Below are 17,330 nucleotides of genomic sequence, written 5' to 3'. Positions count from 1 at the left end.
AGGAGACACTGCTCTAGGGGTCTCCTCTGCCCAGAGGGAGGGGGCTTCAGACCCGAAGGCAGGAAGGGCTGTGGGGTGGCAGTGGCGATAGGTGGGCAGTCCTGGAAAAGGCCTCTGGGGTCTCAGGTGGAGGGAGAGAGGCGTTGGGTGCCAAAATGGGGCAGAACCCTCCAGTTGTGAAGGAGAGAAATGGCACAAATGGCTGGGTGAGTGTAGGGGGAGTCTCAGGTGTCCCCCAGTGGCTCCCCACAAGTGCTTGTACGGGACCCGCCTCCTGGCATCCTGGTCCTCAAAAGGAGGCTTGAGGGGAAGCAGAGAAAGGGCGCCTCTGAGCAGGAGGGGAGTCCTGTCCCTTCCCCTCCCTCGATCTGCCCACCCTCCTCCCAAACCAGTTTTGACTTTGGACCTGAAGTAGCTGGGATGGTTGATCCAGAGGCAGGGGAGGTGTCAATCTGGGGAGGGGAAGGGGAGAAGGGAGGACCCTCCTGGGGGGAGAGGAAAGAGAAGGAGGAAGAGGAAGGAAGGAAGGAGGAATTCCAGGATTTTTCCTACAATGTTTATTCTTTTATAGCAAAGCGAAGGGAAGGGATTCGGACGAAGAGTAATGAAGATGAAGCTGCTGTGGATTTAAAGCCGGAAGAGATTTGGGTGTCTGGACTGACAGGCAGGTCCAGAGTCCCTGGGGTCAGTCTAGATGGTCTCCACCGCTCCCTCACAAGAAAGAGAGGCCTTCAAAGGAAAGCCAGAGGGGTCTCAGCAGGAAAAGCTCCAGGCTACCATTCTCCTCCTCCCCCCAATCTAAAATCTTGACCCTCCATTTTTCAGAGGTTGTAAAAAAGAGACAGAAATTCTTCAGCTAATGGAAAAAAGCCCCTTCCTTTCCCACCAGGAAGCAGGAAGGACGGCAGAATTAATTCATGAGTGCTGTAGAAAAAAAGAGATGGGGAGAAAATTAGAAAATAAAGTGAAACCAGTGTAAATAGCTTATTATTCCTCTCTTTCAGCCACCCCCAGACAGGCCCACATTGCAGGGGGGTGGTTGATGGGTGGGAACAAAGTGAGGGAGTTTCTCCCCCCCCCTTTTTTTCAAAGAGGAAAAGGATGCAAAGGACCAGCAATTCATCTCCAGAGGCTTATGGAATTTTTCCCAATTGACTTAGCTGGGGGGTTAATCAAGAAAGGAGGTCTCCCTCCCCCCAGACATTTCATATTAACAAAGAAGATGGGGCCAGGATGGGGAGTGGTAGCAAAGCTGGGTGTCACTTTGCCAGAAATTGTGTGAAATGTCACAAGGAGACTTCCCTTCTCTTTTGCAATTTCCCAAAACTTAGAAACCTCCTGGGCCAGATTTTAGTGTTTATGTGTGTGTGCTTGTTTTTCATTGCACTGTTTTCAGGTCTCTTTAATGAAAAGCTGCCCAAAATTTCAAAAATTTGTGTTATCCACAGCTAGGAGGTTTTGTTCGGGCACATTTTTCTTTTAAAGGATCAATTAATGAATATTAAAGAAACATCTATAACTTGATGAGAAACTCACCTGCAGGAGGCTGGATGGGAATTGCTGGAATGAGAAAAAGACCCAATCAGGACCCTTCATGGGATGGAGGACTCAGGGGGGGGGGCTCCCTATCGATAGCCCATAATAGGTTGCAGGATGCTCACTTATACAATAGACCCTCAAAGAACAGAATTTCCCAAATTTCCAGGGGGGCCTCCTTGCCATCTGCTAAGCTTGTTGAGAGGCCTCCCCTGGATGGTCCCCTCCCCCACAATCTCTTATCCGCCCCCAGACTCACCTTTCTTGCTCTTCAGGTAGAGGGAGAGCCCCATGGCAAAGAAGATCACCCCGATCACGGCTGCCACAATCCCCGTCCAGAGTTTGCTCCTGGCAGAATTGGAGGAACGGGGCTCTGGGGAAGGAGAAGGAGTCTCACTGAGTAGGAAGATCAGGGCCAGCTTCCCCCCCAGGAGGGTCCATTCCAGCTCCCCCCACAGAGAGGGTCTCTGCCCCTTCTCAGGATAGAAGGGGGTCCCCAGAGGGGGAGGGGAGGGGCTCACCCCACTGGACGGTGATGGGGGCCTCCAGGCTGGCATGCTCCACCTGGCAGGTGTAGACGTCCCCCCGCTGGGGCTGGGTCTCCAGCATCACGTGGAGCTGGTAGGTCCAGTCTCCGTTCTGGAGCTCCTCCCCGAAGGCCACGCCTTCCTTCTCTGGCTGCCCATTCTTCAGCCACCGAACCTCAATCTCCACAGGGTAGAAGCCCCTCGCGATGCAAAGGAGGATGGTGTTAGGGGAAGTGGGGTCCAGCTTGGTGGGGGAGATGGAGACGGTGGGCTTGGCTGGAGGGGAGGAGGGGGAGAAGGGACATGGGGGGAGACATAGGAGGGACCAGAACAGGAGACCAAGTTGGTTAGTTCAGGCCAAGAGCCCTTTTCAGTCCTGAAAATAGTATTTGTTTTAAGTCATTTCCAAAGCAAATTGCAGCAAGAAATTAAATGGGATCCTGAAAGATGGAAAAAAGTAAATCCTTCCTGGTTGGGATCAGTTTCCATCATCAAATTGCACAAGTCCAACAGAAATAAATACTGGAAATGCCCCAGAACGGAAGGAATTTCCTGCCAGATGTGGGGGAGACGGAAAGAGACCCAGAAGATGGGGAAGACACACACAGAGCATGTTTCAGGTAATTGTAGGGATCCCATTCAAAAGAAAACCACATTTTTAAAAATTAGATATAATACCGGAACATTTATTTAATTATTAAATTTATTTGCCACCATCTCATGATAAAATGACTCTAGGCAGCTGACAGCAGGGCTTTTCAACCGGTAGTATGTGTACCATCTGTGGTACATGAGCACATGACAGATGGTATGCTGCCCTGCCCAGCCAAGTGTAGTGGGGGAGGGAACAAGCCAGTGCAGGCAAGGACTTACTGTGAGAGAGTCCTCTGGAGCTGCAGAGTGGCTGGGGCAAGGCAAAGGCCCCAGGCTCGCTTCTGGCTCACCCCCCTCCCCCATGAGAAAGGAAGAGGAGGGCGCGGAGACAGGAGAGGCTATAAAAGGAGGCAGTTTGGGTCGGGAGAAGGAGAGAGAGAAAAAGAAGCAGCCTTGGGAGGAGGTGGAGTCAGCTCTACCTGCACAGAATGGAAAGGAGGAGGAGGGTGAGGGGAGAGGAGAGGAGATCAAGCAGGCCGGCCACAAGTGGATCTACAACTTCTTTGGCAGCCACCTGTGCTGGCAGCAACCAAGAGGCAAGAAACGTAGGGAGGAGGGTTGCTCTCCATGAGGAATGAAGAAAGACAGCAATGAAGAAAGACAGCACCAGCTGGAGGTGAGGCAAGGAGGGAGATGGAGAGTGGAAGGATTCTTTTGTGCTTTTGTGACTTTGAAGTTTATTTATTTATTTATTTATTTATTTATGAGACTTATATACCGCTTTAAGTGCAAGCACTCTCTAAGTGGTGTATACCACTAAGCAATGTGTGTGTGTATGTGTGTGTATATATATATATATATATATATATATATATATATATATATATATATATATATATATATATATATATATATATTGTTTTCTGAGGTTTTCGCGGGTATTTGTATATAGGTCTTTGGTTGTTCGGGTTTTCTCCCGCGTAAAATTGGAAGTGTCTTGGCAACGTTTCGACGAAGTCACATTCGTCATCTTCAGGCTGGTGTTTTTAGCTTCTTGCTTTGAGCAGCAATGTGTGGTTTTAGCTGTTTCTTCCTTTTAACTGCCAGTGAGGGTATGAACTGATTGGATGGGAGCTTGGCTGTGTTCTGATTGGGTGGAGGTGTGTTCTGAATGGTTAGGGGCTTGGCTGTGCTCTGATTGGCTGGGGGAGTGTTCTGTTTGGTTGTGCTCAGGTTAGTCTGAGTTGCAGAGGGGTTTAAGATTTTGGGGTTAGGGAGTCGTTTGTCAATAAGGGCAGGTTTCCAAATGGCTGGTAGGCGGGAGGTATCATCTCGCTTGTTCATGCTGTGTGGGCGTTTTTCTATCTCGATGGCTTCTCTGATTATTCTGTTATTAAAATGTTCACTTTTGGCAATGGTTCTGGTATTTTTAAAGTCAATTTCATGTCCTGTGGCTTTAAGGTGTTGGACCAGGGAAGATGTTGGTTCCTCTTTTTTGACTGAGTTCTTATGTTCTTCAATGCGTGCACTTATTCTTCTGTTGGTTTGTCCGATGTATGTGGTGGGACAAGTGGTGCATGGGATTTCGTATACTCCTTGATTTTCTAATTCAATTTTATCTTTGGGGTTTCTAAGGATGGTGGATATTTTTCTGTTTGTGCAGAATGCTGTTTTGATGTTGTGTTTATGGAGGATCTTACTGATTCTGTCTGTGGTGCCTTTTATGTATGGGAGGAGGGCTTTGCCGTTTTCTTGTTCTTTGTCTTGGATTTTAGTGGGGGTTTCTTTTTGGATTAGGTTTGTAATCTTATTTCTATGGAATCCATTGGATGTTAGTACATTGGTGAGAGTGTGTAGTTCGGTTTTAGGTGTTGTTCGTCAGCTAAGCGTTTTGTTCTGGAGATGAGTGTCTTGGCTACAGAGTTGATCTGTGCTGGGTGGTGGTGTGAGAGAGCGTGCAGATAGCGGTTTGTGTGTGTTTTCTTCTGGTAGATGGTGTGTCCTAGGGAGCCATTGGATTTCTTGTAGACTAAGACATCCAGGAAGGGAAGTTGGTTGTTAGCTTCTGTTTCCATGGTGAACTGTATTTTGGGGTGTAGGCTGTTGAGGTGTGTGAGGAAGTTGTCCAGTTTTTCTTTCCCATGTGGCCAGATTATGAAGGTGTCATCTACGTATCTGAGCCAGAGTTTGGGTTTGTGATCCGATTTTTCTAGAGCTTGGGTTTCAAAGAAACCTAGAAAAATCGGATCACAAACCCAAACTCTGGCTCAGATAAGTAGATGACACCTTCATAATCTGGCCACATGGGAAAGAAAAACTGGACAACTTCCTCACACACCTCAACAGCCTACACCCCAAAATACAGTTCACCATGGAAACAGAAGCTAACAACCAACTTCCCTTCCTGGATGTCTTAGTCTACAAGAAATCCAATGGCTCCCTAGGACACACCATCTACCAGAAGAAAACACACACAAACCGCTATCTGCACGCTCTCTCACACCACCACCCAGCACAGATCAACTCTGTAGCCAAGACACTCATCTCCAGAACAAAACGCTTAGCTGACGAACAACACCTAAAACCCGAACTACACACTCTCACCAATGTACTAACATCCAATGGATTCCATAGAAATAAGATTACAAACCTAATCCAAAAAGAAACCCCCACTAAAATCCAAGACAAAGAACAAGAAAACGGCAAAGCCCTCCTCCCATACATAAAAGGCACCACAGACAGAATCAGTAAGATCCTCCATAAACACAACATCAAAACAGCATTCTGCACAAACAGAAAAATATCCACCATCCTTAGAAACCCCAAAGATAAAATTGAATTAGAAAATCAAGGAGTATACGAAATCCCATGCACCACTTGTCCCACCACATACATCGGACAAACCAACAGAAGAATAAGTGCACGCATTGAAGAACATAAGAACTCAGTCAAAAAAGAGGAACCAACATCTTCCCTGGTCCAACACCTTAAAGCCACAGGACATGAAATTGACTTTAAAAATACCAGAACCATTGCCAAAAGTGAACATTTTAATAACAGAATAATCAGAGAAGCCATCGAGATAGAAAAACGCCCACACAGCATGAACAAGCGAGATGATACCTCCCGCCTACCAGCCATTTGGAAACCTGCCCTTATTGACAAACGACTCCCTAACCCCAAAATCTTAAACCCCTCTGCAACTCAGACTAACCTGAGCACAACCAAACAGAACACTCCCCCAGCCAATCAGAGCACAGCCACGCCCCTAACCATTCAGAACACACCTCCACCCAATCAGAACACAGCCAAGCTCCCACCCAATCAGTTCATACCTCCACTGGCAGTTAAAAGGAAGAAACAGCCAAGACCACACACTGCTGCTCGAGGCACGAAGCTGAAAGCACCAGCCTGAAGATGACGAATGGGACTTCGTCGAAACGTCGCCAAGACACTTCCAATTTTACGTGGGAGAAAACCCGAACAACAAAGACCTACATATATATATATATATATATATATATATATATATATATATATATATATATATTTACATTGCCCCCATTTTACCTACCTTGGAAGGATGGAGGGCTGAGTCAACCTTGAGCCGGTGAGATTTGAACTGCTGACCTGCTGAACACAGTCAGCTAAAGTGGCCTGCAGTACTGATGGCTGATGTCTCCTGTTAGCTTCTACTGCTCTGCTATTGTTAGGTGTAAGATTTGCTGCAAGGGATTTTGAAGTATTTTTCTCCTGAATGGATTTTGCCTGTACTTACAAATAGAGCCAGCAGCCATACTTACCACATTTTTTTCTTCCTTAAGTACCAACTGCACTCCTTAACTTTCCTTTCTAGCCAGTAGCTAATCCTTAAAGGGGAATGTGCCTTTTTAAGCTCAATGAATCTATGGAAGAAGGGAAATGGGGGGGGGGTCAAATTCTTCCTTCAGAAGGAGATGGGAATGAGAAAGAGGGAGGGAGGGAAGGAGGGAGGAAGGGAGGGAGGGAAGGAAGTCCCGCCTTAGCACTTGGCCACCTGCCATTGACTTTGCTTGTCAAAAGGTTGCAGAAGGGGATCACATGACCCTGGGACACTGTGACCATCATAAATATGAATCCATTGCCAAGCATCCAAATATAAATCATATGACCCTGGGCATGCCGCAATGGTCATAAGTGTGAAAAATGGTCATAAGTCATTTCAGTGGAATTGCAACTTTGAACAGGTTTTTTTTTTGGTCATCAAGTGTTTGACACCTTGCTAGGTGGTACTCAAATATTGCCATATCCTAAAAGTGGTACAGTCGGTGAAAAGGTTGAAAAGCCCTGGCTTACAGCATTAAAATATTAAAATCCTAACAGATAAATATTTCTATAGCAATCAAAATGGAATTCCCAGTCAAGATAAAATTATAGTTAAAAGATGGGGAGGAACAGGAGGTGTGAGGGGGGAGGGGGGATTGCCTCTGAATTCAACAACTACCTCCAGTGATTTTGAGCCAGATTTCGCCTAATCTGTAGTTGAACCTTTGGTTTTTTCCTGCCCTGGTTCCTTCCCCCCCCCCAACCTCTCCCTGCAGCTTCCGGCCTCCCTCCCAGCCCCATTTCCCCTGGGGAGGGAGGTGGGGAGGGGTCCCACCCTCCTGCCTGGGTGGGGGGGCAGGGAGGGGTCTAGGACAACTCAGCCAACTCAACGTGGCACAAAAGTTACACAATAAGGAAGAAATGGAGAAAGAGAATCAGGAAAGGAAGGAGGCCGAGGGAGGAGGAAAATGAAATGTGAAGGACAAAAATTTAAAAAACATTTTTAAAATTATTTTAAATAATTAAATAAAATTGTTGAATTGTCCTGCAGTGAATTGCCCCATTCCGGACAGGGAGGGGGAAAATGATCTGGGGGGGATCTTGGGGAAAGGGAAGGTGGGGGCAGTTGGTGGCTGAGGAGATCAGGCAGATCCCAGGATCACAGAAGAGGCTTGGAAGGGATCCCTCTTGATCTCTTCCTTCAGCAAATGGCACAACTCTTGGGTGGATTAATGGGGCGGCTGAGTGACCCCCCCAAGAGGGTCCTTCTTAGATCCACTCCAGATCAGAGAACTTTTGCTAGCAACGTTTCTCTCCGTTCAGGGATTCTCTGATGAACAGCTCATTATATAAAGTTTAAGAACCTGCAATTTTTAAAGGTTTGGTTATTTGTAATTGAATCCTGGGATCTGGTTGGGATTTTTTTATGAACAGTTAATTATCCTCCTAGGTTTGCAGGGAAGAATTTAGGAGTAAAAATGAATTCCAGACTGAATATGCGGAGAACAAAATCTGTGTCGGTTCCCCTTAAATATTCCGTAATTTCCGGAAGGAGCAGATGCCCAGCTGGTAAAATGCCTTTTTCTCTTGGGATCTTTTGGTTTTTCTCTCGTGGAAGGAAGATCTTATTTAATTCTTTGGTAGCATGTTATTTTTGGGAGACCCTGGCAACAATGTATGGCCACAACTGCAAATGAAACACTGGTTTTGCACTATGAAACCTTTTTGGCTGATAGAAATAAATAAGGTTTTTTAATATAAACAAATAAAATTAGACCAATAAACGTAGGCAATTTGCCAGGAATCTGGAACAGGGAACTAAACAATCCGAGGCTTCAGGGCTGAATGAATGCCCAAAATTCAGTTTTAATGTTTGTGGTTTTTTTTTAATCTTTTCCCCCAAATGAGGAACCTTCCCAGATACGAAGAGGAAAGCGATTTGGCTGCAGGTGAAGCTGAGTCTGTGACCAAAAAGAGGGTTTCAGGGGGGGCTTTTCTCCCAGACCCCCAACATTGGATGAACAAATGACTCTGAGTAAAGGATAAAAAGAACTGAAAGATGGACAGGGCCCAGCAGACGAAAGAGCCTTCCCTGATTCCCTTTTCCAGACCTTTGGAAGTTCACTTTTTATCCTAAAATCCCAAAGGCCCCAGAGGTGAAGGGAGCCCCTCCCCCACTCCTGGCCTTCCGGAAAGGGGTGAAAAGGGGGCTCTGGGGTTTTGCTTGGGGGGGGCATAGGGGAGGAGGAGGCAGCCGTGGGGCTGGTCAGCCTCCTGAAGCCCCCCCAGCTTTTAAGGAATTTTTATCACTGGATTTTAATCATTCCTGCCTTTTAAATCTTAAATTCTATAGATTATTTTGGTGGTTTTATATTTTATGTGTATACCAAGAAAAGTCGTTCTGTTAGAGAGAGAGACGGTTTTAAAAGTTGATAAGTAAATCAATAAAGAAATATTATTGATTTATTAATATAAAATAGTATATTGAAATATTATATAGCATATCGATTATATTGAAATATAGCTATATAGTGGGCAAGACATTGCTGGATTCCTCCCCCCCTAAAAATATAATATTTGGTATAATTTTCTGGAAAGAAGTTTTTTTGGGCAGGGGAAACTTTGGACCTTGGGAAGAGAAGGAAGATGATGGGAGGGATGGGAAGGAGAGGGATCTGTTTCTTCCCTTTGGCATCTTTCTTTGTCATCCTTGTAGAATTTCAGACTTTTTAAAGATAATTTATTTTTTAACCTTATTTTTTATACATTTTTATTTAAGGGTGATGTTATATCCTACTATGCCATAAAGATCCCTGCTGTGAGGGAGGGAGGTGAAGGGATTAGAAGTATCTAATCTCTTGGGGAAAAAGGGGGTGTAGTCATCTATGTTAAGCAAAATTTATCAGTTTGTTTAGTAGACTCTGATCCTCAAGGGAGATATGTAATGATTGAAGTGGGATTGTATGGGAAGAAAATAGTTATAGTAGGTTTGTATGCCCCAAATCAACGACAAGAACAATTTTACAGGTTGTTACATCAAAAACTGACTCTATTGGATTATAGATCTGTTATATTAATGGGAGATTGGAATGGAGTTATAGACACATATAGAGATAAAAAAGGATTTTCTACTTCTTTTAAACAGGCTAAATTACCTAAGGCCTTTTTTGATTTGAAAGAGGACTGGGAGTTGCGAGATTATTGGCGAGAACATAATATGGAAGAGAGAGACTTTACCTTTTTTTTGGATAGACATCAATCTTTTTCAAGAATTGACTTTTTTTTTATTACAACAGACTTATATTTTAGGGTAAAGAATGCAAAGATATTTCCAAGGACATTGACAGATCACAGCCCAGTGTGGATGGAACTGGCTACTGAAAAAGAGGAGAGGAGATTTTGGAGGTTGAATGAAAATTTATTTAGACAAGAAATGAATGTTCAGAAACTTAAAGAGTCTTTAAAGGAATATTTTGTTTTAAATATGCATAAGGGAACTTCAATGGCAACGGTATGGGATGCAAGTAAAGCTTATATGTGTGGGGTTCTGATACAAATGAATAAGGCTTATAGACAGAAACAGGTGCAAAAACTTAAGGAGTTGGAAGATGAGATTAAATTAAAAGAAAAAGCTCTAATTTTGAATCCTACAGATGAGAAGGTTAAGGAATCTATAAATTTGCTTAAAACGCAATTTAATAAGTTAATGGCGGATCAGACTGCAGCCAATTTACTTTATATGAAACATAATACATTTTGTAACACTAATAAGCCAGGGAGATGGTTGGCTTATCAATTGCGAAAGAAACAGAAGTTGAGAATTATAGATAAAATCAATCATAATGGTAAATTGGTATATCAGAAGGAATTGATTAAGAAATCTTTTCTAGATTATTATACAAAATTATATATGGGTAGGAAAGTACAGGCTTTAGATATAGATAATTATTTACAAGATGCTCATTTTCCTAAGTTAACAGAAGATCAGAAACAAGAAATTAATGTATTGGTTACTATAGAGAAAATTGTTACAGCAATTAAACAATTAAAAGTAGGTAAAGCACCGGGTACTGATGGACTGACATCAATTTATTATAAGACTTTGATAGAAGAGATGACAGAACCTTTAAGGGAACTTTTTAATAATATATTACAGGAATCAGAGACCCCCCTGTCTTGGGGTAGAGCTTTTATATCCTTGATCCCAAAAGAGGACCAAGATCTTACTCTACCAAAAAATTATAGACCTACATCTCTTTCGAATGTAGATTACAAGATTTTTTCGAAAATTCTAGCTAACAGACTTATGACTGTGTTGAATCAACTAATACATATGGATCAAACTGGTTTCATAACTGGAAGATATATGAAGAACAATGTTAGACAAATTATTAATTTAATAGAATATTTGGATAAGAACAACCAGATTTCTGCAGGATTGATATTTCTAGATGCTGAAAAAGCTTTTGATCAGTTAAATTGGCAATTTATGTTAAGATTGGTTGAGGAAATGAATTTTGGAGATAAAATTTTACAGGCTCTTCGAGCCATTTATCAAAATCAAATGGCACAACTTATAGTTAATGGAGGTTTGTCAGAGGTACTTCCAATTGAAAAGGGGACCAGACAAGGTTGTCCATTGTCGCCTTTGCTGTTTGTTTTAACCTTGGAAATTTTACTGATCAAAATTCGTGAATCACCTAAAATAAAAGGAATAGAAATTAACAAAAATGATTATAAATTAAGGGCTTTTGCAGATGATCTGGTTGTTACTTTGTCTCAACCAACTTATTCTGTAATGGAGTTGCTACAATTGATAAATCAGTTTGGACAAGTTTCAGGTTTCAAGATTAATAACAATAAGACTAAAATATTGTCAAGAAACATGACCAACTTGGATAAGGAGACCTTAGTTAGACTGACAGGTTTCGAGGTTGTTAATAAGGTAAAATATTTGGGGGTTATTTTATCTGCTTCCAATGCAAAACTGTACAAAAATAATTATGAAAGGCTGTGGTTTAAAATACAAAAGGACTTAGATAATTGGAAAAAGCTGCAATTGTCCCTATTGGGGAGAATAGCAGCGATTAAAATGAATGTCTTGCCAAAGTTTCTTTTTTTATTTCAAATGATACCTATTTTGAAGAAAGAAGCAAATCTAGATGAATGGCAGAAAGGTATCAATAAATTTATCTGGGCAGGGAAAAAACCAAGAGTAAAACTTAAAATTATACAAGATATACGAGAGAGAGGTGGACTCAAGGTACCGAATTTGAAATTGTATTATGATGCTGTGGTTTTAACATTAATCAGTGATTGGGTTAATTTAACAAATGTAGATATACTCCTTTTGGAGGGGTGGGATTTATTATATGGATGGCATGCCTATTTAATTTATAATAAAAAGGTTGACAGGGTTTTTAAGTCTCATATTTTAAGAACTTCTTTACTTCGGGTTTGGAAGAAATATTATAGAATTGACTCAAGAATTCCATTATGGGCTATTCCATGGCATGCAATAGAAGGAATAAGGAAAGGAGTAAAGATGGATAGTATTTCTTATATACAATTACTTAAGTGGGATGGTAAAAATTGGCAATTAAAATCCATAGATGAATTAGCACAAGAACATATTAATTATTCATGGTTTCAGTAGAGACAATTATTGGAAAGGTGGAAGATAGATTATAAAGTGGGTTTATTTAGAGAGGATGAGAACTTGCTAAAACAAATTAGAGATCAAAGTCGAACCCATATAAAAAGAATTTATGGTGTATTAGTGGAATTGGATTCAGAAGCAGAACTAGTTAAAGATTGTACGTTTAAATGGGCTCAAAATTTTGATAAACCGATTTCATTAGATACATGGGAGATTATTTGGGTGAGGAATGTTAAATTTACACAAGCGCAAAATTTACGGGAAAATTTCTATAAAATGTTTTATAGATGGCACCTTGATCCACAAAAAATGTCTCGTATGTATTCAAATTTGCAGCCTAAATGTTGGAGATGCGGTTGCTCGGATGCAACGTATTATCATATCTGGTGGTCATGTAAAAATATAAAAGCTTTTTGGATTAAGATATGGTGGAATACTCAAAGAATTTTTAAAAAGAAGGATAAAATTTACTCCACAACTGTTTTTGTTGGGTATTGTTTCCGATTGTGATGACAAAGAAATTATTTTAATGTTAAACTTAATTACAGCGGCAAGGTTGTTAATAGGACAATATCGGAAGAAGGAATTTTTGCCTACTTTGCAGGAATGGTTTTTTAAAGTTTCTTACTTATCTGAAATGGCAAAAATTTCGGCTTTTTTGAAAGACCAATCGCAAGAGAAGTATCTTTTGGTGTGGAAAAGATGGATAAATTTTATACAATATAAGTATGATATTAGAAAATATTATTTAGCCTTTGAATAATTTATATTTAAAGTTTAAGATATTATTTAGAAGTGTAGAATAGTTTTTTTTTCTTTTCATTATTTTTCTTATTTTCTTTTTTTCTTCTTTTTCTCTTTCTGTTTTTTATATATAATGGAGTTAAAGTATTTAACAATTCGTTTATTGAATGTAATCATATTTGTTTGAGGTTTATTGAGTTTAAAAGTTTTTTCTTTTAAGTTCTGGTTAACCCTGTATTCAGCTCTGGGAAGAATGGGGGAGGGTTTGGGGGAGGGTTGGGAGGGATTGGGAAAGGGGTTTTTATTGTAAAATTGTAAAAATTTATAATAAATAAATAAATAAATAAACACCAATAAATACCAATGAATAAATTCGATTGATCGGAGAGCACAGAATAAAAAAGGGGCAAATCTTTCTCCGGGAGAGTCCTAAGAAATGGAATGAAAAGGGGGGGGTCCCTGCATTCCCCCCCCCATGGAACTCCCCCTCCCCCACTCACCTCTCCGGCCAACCACGGAAGCTCTCTGGAGAATCTCGTAGTTGTGTCGGCAGAAGCGATCCACTCCGGTCTTCTGGTACTGCATGAAGGCCTTATCGCTGTTCCACTGGTCCACATCGGGCTGCGCCAACGGAGTGACGGCCACGAATTTCCCGAGATCGCTGTCGTAGCAGTCCATCTCCTGCCGGTCGTAGAAGTCCCGGTTCAGGAGTCGCACCCGCCGCGTCCCGTTGAAGAAATGGCACTCGACCTTATGCTGGAACAGGAAATGGGCTGCGGGGGGGGGGGTGGAGCAGAAAGAAGAGAGCCCTCAGGAGGGACTCCAGGGCCCATCGTTCCCAGCGGCTCCTAGAGGAGGGGTGGAGGGACGGGAGACCTGCCGCAAGGGACTGCCGGAAGGCGCCCCCTGGAGGAGGGATGGGGAACCGTCGGTCCCAGCGGGATCCCCCCTTGGTGAGGGTCTGGAGGGGGGAGGAAAACGAGGGAGGGGGAAAGAGGGACCCCCCCTCCATCTCCCCAGGATGGAAAAAGGCAGGCAGAAATTCAGTCGGTCCAGCCCTCCGTCCGTCTGCAGGGAACGCTGGATTCCCCCCCCCCAAAGCGGCAGGAAATATGGGGGGAGGGAAGAGACCCCCCCTCTGGGCTGGAGGGGAAATAATATCCAAGCTTCTCTCTCCCTCTCCCTTTTGGGAGGAGAAGGGAAGGGGGGGGTCACAATAAGGATACCCACACCCATGCTCCTGGGCTCTCCCCACCCTTCCCTTTTCCCCCCTCTGCCCCATCTTCAGCCCCACAAGCTGCCTTTGGGTGCTTTTCCAGGCCTCTTTTCTGTCCCCCTCCCCCCCCTGCAGCCCCCCAAGACCACCTCAAAGGGAGGGGCTCCAGCCCCCTTCACTAAAGGGGGAATTTGGAGGAGCAACTCAGACCCCCCCCATATCCCTCCCAATAGAGGCGGAGAAGGTGAGGGATGGGAAGATTTTCAGTCTTGGGGGCTGCAGCTTTAGAGGGGTGTCCAGGGGGGGTTGTGGACTTCCTTTTTTGCCCTCTCCCATGAATCTGAGCCACAGTCCCCCTTTCTCTTTCTGCCTGGAGGGGTGGACTAGATGCCCCTTTAAGCTCCCTTAAGCCCCTCCCCCACGAGGAGTCCAGGCTGGGTCAGCGGAGACTTCGGAAGGGCCGAGGGGAGCCGAGGGGGGGGTCTCTCCGGAGACCCTCCCTCCCCCTGGTCTCACTTGGCCCAAAGGAGCTTTTCCAAAAGGCAGCTGGACTTTCCTGGTTCTTCCCTTGAAGACGTTTCGCTTCTCATCCCAGAAGCTTCTTCAGTTCTGACTGAGTGGTGGAGGGTGGAAGGACGGATGTTCCTTGCGGTCATTTGGTCATTTTGAAAGCCGGTCCCTGGTTCTCTGAGGGGCCTTGAGGACCCCCAGGGGTTTATCTAGGCCCTCAGGATCCCTGAATTGGGGGGGCAAAGGGATGGGGAGCCTTCCTGGGGCTGCTGAAAGGACGCCGTTGTAGGCAGAAGATGGGGGGGTCCCTTCCCTCCCCCCACTCTTTTGAGGGGGGCTGCTCAAGTTTGACCTAGATGGCTTGGGGGTCTGGGGATCTTGGGGAGAAGAGAACCCACAATTTCCCTAGTTACCCCCAAATTTTCTTTCCCATCAACTTCACCCCTACTGGCTGCCTTTGCGTGATTTCTGGGTTCAGCCCTCTTTCCTGTCACCCTGGAGCCCCCCAAGACCATCTCAAACGGAGGGTCTCCAGCCCCCCTCACTAAAGGGATAGAGTAGAGAATTTAGGGGAGCAATTCAGACCCCCCCCAATATCCTTCTCCCTCAGTTCCCCCCTCCCCTCCAAGTCCCGATTTAGCAATGGGGAATATGGGGTGGGGGCTTCTGGGTCTCCTCCCCAAATTGAGAGTCTCCCCCAAGAAGGAATCCAGCTCAACTCTTCCCTCCCCTTAAAAAAATGAAGATTCAGAAGAAAAACTGAGGTTGCAAAAACACTTTTGCCAAAAAAACCCTCTTTTTCTTATACTTTTGGTGGCCTTTGTGGATTCAGGTCTGAAAATGCCTCAGTTTCCCTCTTTCGCTTTCTGTCTTCTTCCTCTTTCAGTGCAAGAGACTTTGGGGCTCAGGCGCTAATTCGGGGTGCGCGAGATCCCCTTCCCACCCAGCCACGGGGAGCGGAGAGGGGGTCCAGCTGCCTCTTATCCCATCTCGGCTGCCTTCTCACGACTCTCGCCCACCTCGGCCATAATTAGGGAACTGGGGCTCCATCTTCCTCCTGCGAGGGAAAATGCGGCGAGGGAGGGAGACCACGCGGAGATCGAGGCACTGCAGTCTCACGCCTCTCTTGCCCTCGACCCCACTTCTGGGGTCGCAGCTCCTTCCCCCCCTTCCCCAGGGACACTGACGGCCCCTCCCAGCCCCTCTCCTCCCCCCTACGAGCCCCCTCCTTACCGGGCGTCTCCTTCCCCCCTTCGCTTCCGGGGATCCGGGCCAGCGCCCCCATCAGCAGCAGAAGAGGGACCCCAACGGAGCCCATGGACGCCGCCCCACCAGCGCCCCCAGAGAGCGGGGAGAGAGACGCGGAGGCTCCCAGCCCCACAGGCGGAATCGGGGGGTCTGGCTTGGGGGGAGGAAGCGGTTTCCTCCAACTTCGGAATTGGGAGGGCCCAGAAAAGCGGAAGGACCAATGGGAATTCTCCCTTCCGCATCGTCATCGGTCTCCGGGCAGAGCCTCCCTTGAGTTCATCCACAAGAGGAGATAGTGGGAAGCCGAGAGAGAAGCGGAGAAAGTTGGGGGGGGGGGAATCCCTTCAGTCTGGGTGGGGGGGCTGCATTTTAGGGGGCCGTTTGATGCCAGCTCCGGAGAGGAGAGGAAGCGGCACTCGATCTTCATCTGGTACAGGAAAGGGACTGTGGGGAGGAGGAGGAGGAGGAGGAGGGTCAGGAGGGACTCCAGGGCCCATGGTTCCCAGCCTCTCCTCGAGGAGGGACACAGGCTTGTCAGAGGAGGGGAGGGAAACCTGCCGCAAGAGGCTATCGGAAGGCGCCCCGTAGAGGAGGGATGGGGAACCGTCGGGCCCTGCGGGATTCCCCCTTAGTGGGGGTCGGGAGGGGAAATGAGGGAGGGGAGGAGCTTAGTGAGGGACTCCCCCATCTTCCCAGGGTGGAAAAAGGCAGGCAGAAGTTCAGCTGGTCCAGCACTTGGTCTAAGTGTCTGTAAGGAATGTTAGATCCCGGTGGGGCCTCTTTCCCCCCCAAACTGTCAGGAAATATGGGGGGAGGGAAGAGACCCCCCTCTGGGCTGGAAGGAAAGGAACATCCAAGCTTCTCTCTCCCTCTTCCTTTTGGGAGCAGAAGGGAAGGGGGGGTCACAATCAGGATACCCACACCCATGCTCCTGGGCTCTCCCCGCCCTTCAAGCCCCACCTTCCCTTTTCCCCCCTCACCCCCATCTTCAGCCCCATTAGCAACTTTTGGATGATTTTCGACGCCCCTTTCCACTCCCCCGTCGAAACAGACCCCCCTGCAGCCCCCCCCAGACTGTCTCAAAGGGAGGGGCTCCAGCCCCCTTCACTAAAGGGACAGTTTTGGGGAGCAATTCAGACCCCCCCCCAATATCCCTGTCCCTCAGTTCTCCCCTCCCCTCCAAGTCCGGATTCAGCAATAGGGTGGGGGGTTCTGAGTCTCCTCCCCAAATTCAGAGTCTCCCCCAAGAAGAAATCCAGCTCAACTCTCCCCTCCCCTTAAAAAAATGGAGGTTCAGAAGAAAAACTGAGGGTGCAAAAACACTTTTGCCAAAAAAACCCCACTCTTTTTTTTATTATACCTTTGATGGCCTTTGTGGATTCAGCTCTGAAAATGCCTCAGTTTCCCTCTTTCACTTTCGCTTTCCGTCTCCTTCCTCTTTCGGTGCAAGAAACTTTGGGGCTCAGGCGCTAATTCGGGGTCCGCGCGGTCC

The 17,330-nt window shown here is 45.5% G+C and overlaps 1 protein-coding gene across 1 annotated transcript; it reads right to left on the bottom strand.

Annotated features, from left to right (window-relative positions):
• Positions 1-542: 542 nt before the first annotated feature.
• Positions 543-15,986, bottom strand: LOC120318630 (H-2 class II histocompatibility antigen, E-S beta chain-like). Its single transcript, XM_039366494.1, has 6 exons — positions 15,824-15,986; positions 13,365-13,637; positions 2,058-2,339; positions 1,796-1,909; positions 1,537-1,560; positions 543-924 (listed from the first exon to the last, which is right to left on the bottom strand). The coding sequence occupies exons 1-6, from the start codon at positions 15,906-15,908 to the stop codon at positions 911-913; spliced, it is 792 nt and encodes a 263-aa protein (XP_039222428.1). The 5' UTR covers positions 15,909-15,986; the 3' UTR covers positions 543-910.
• Between the last annotated feature and the right edge of the window lie 1,344 nt (positions 15,987-17,330).

The sequence above is a fragment of the Crotalus tigris genome, unplaced genomic scaffold (genome assembly GCF_016545835.1).
Source record: "Crotalus tigris isolate CLP2741 ecotype Arizona unplaced genomic scaffold, ASM1654583v1 scf7180000020339.70434, whole genome shotgun sequence".
In the NCBI taxonomy this organism is placed as follows: domain Eukaryota; kingdom Metazoa; phylum Chordata; class Lepidosauria; order Squamata; family Viperidae; genus Crotalus; species Crotalus tigris.
This window is presented reverse-complemented; position numbering and strand designations above follow the sequence as displayed.

Bases quoted from the DNA above. Each gene is read 5' to 3' on its own strand.
- LOC120318630 (XM_039366494.1), bottom strand. From the start codon at position 15,908: ATGGGCTCCGTTGGGGTCCCTCTTCTGCTGCTGATGGGGGCGCTGGCC. The intron at 2,340-13,364 runs GTGAGTGGGGGA...CCTCCCCTCCAG, and splicing joins TTCCGTGGTTGGCCGGAGAG to CCAAGCCCACCGTCTCCATC. The intron at 1,910-2,057 runs GTGAGCCCCTCC...CTCCTTCCCCAG, and splicing joins CCCCATCACCGTCCAGTGGG to AGCCCCGTTCCTCCAATTCT.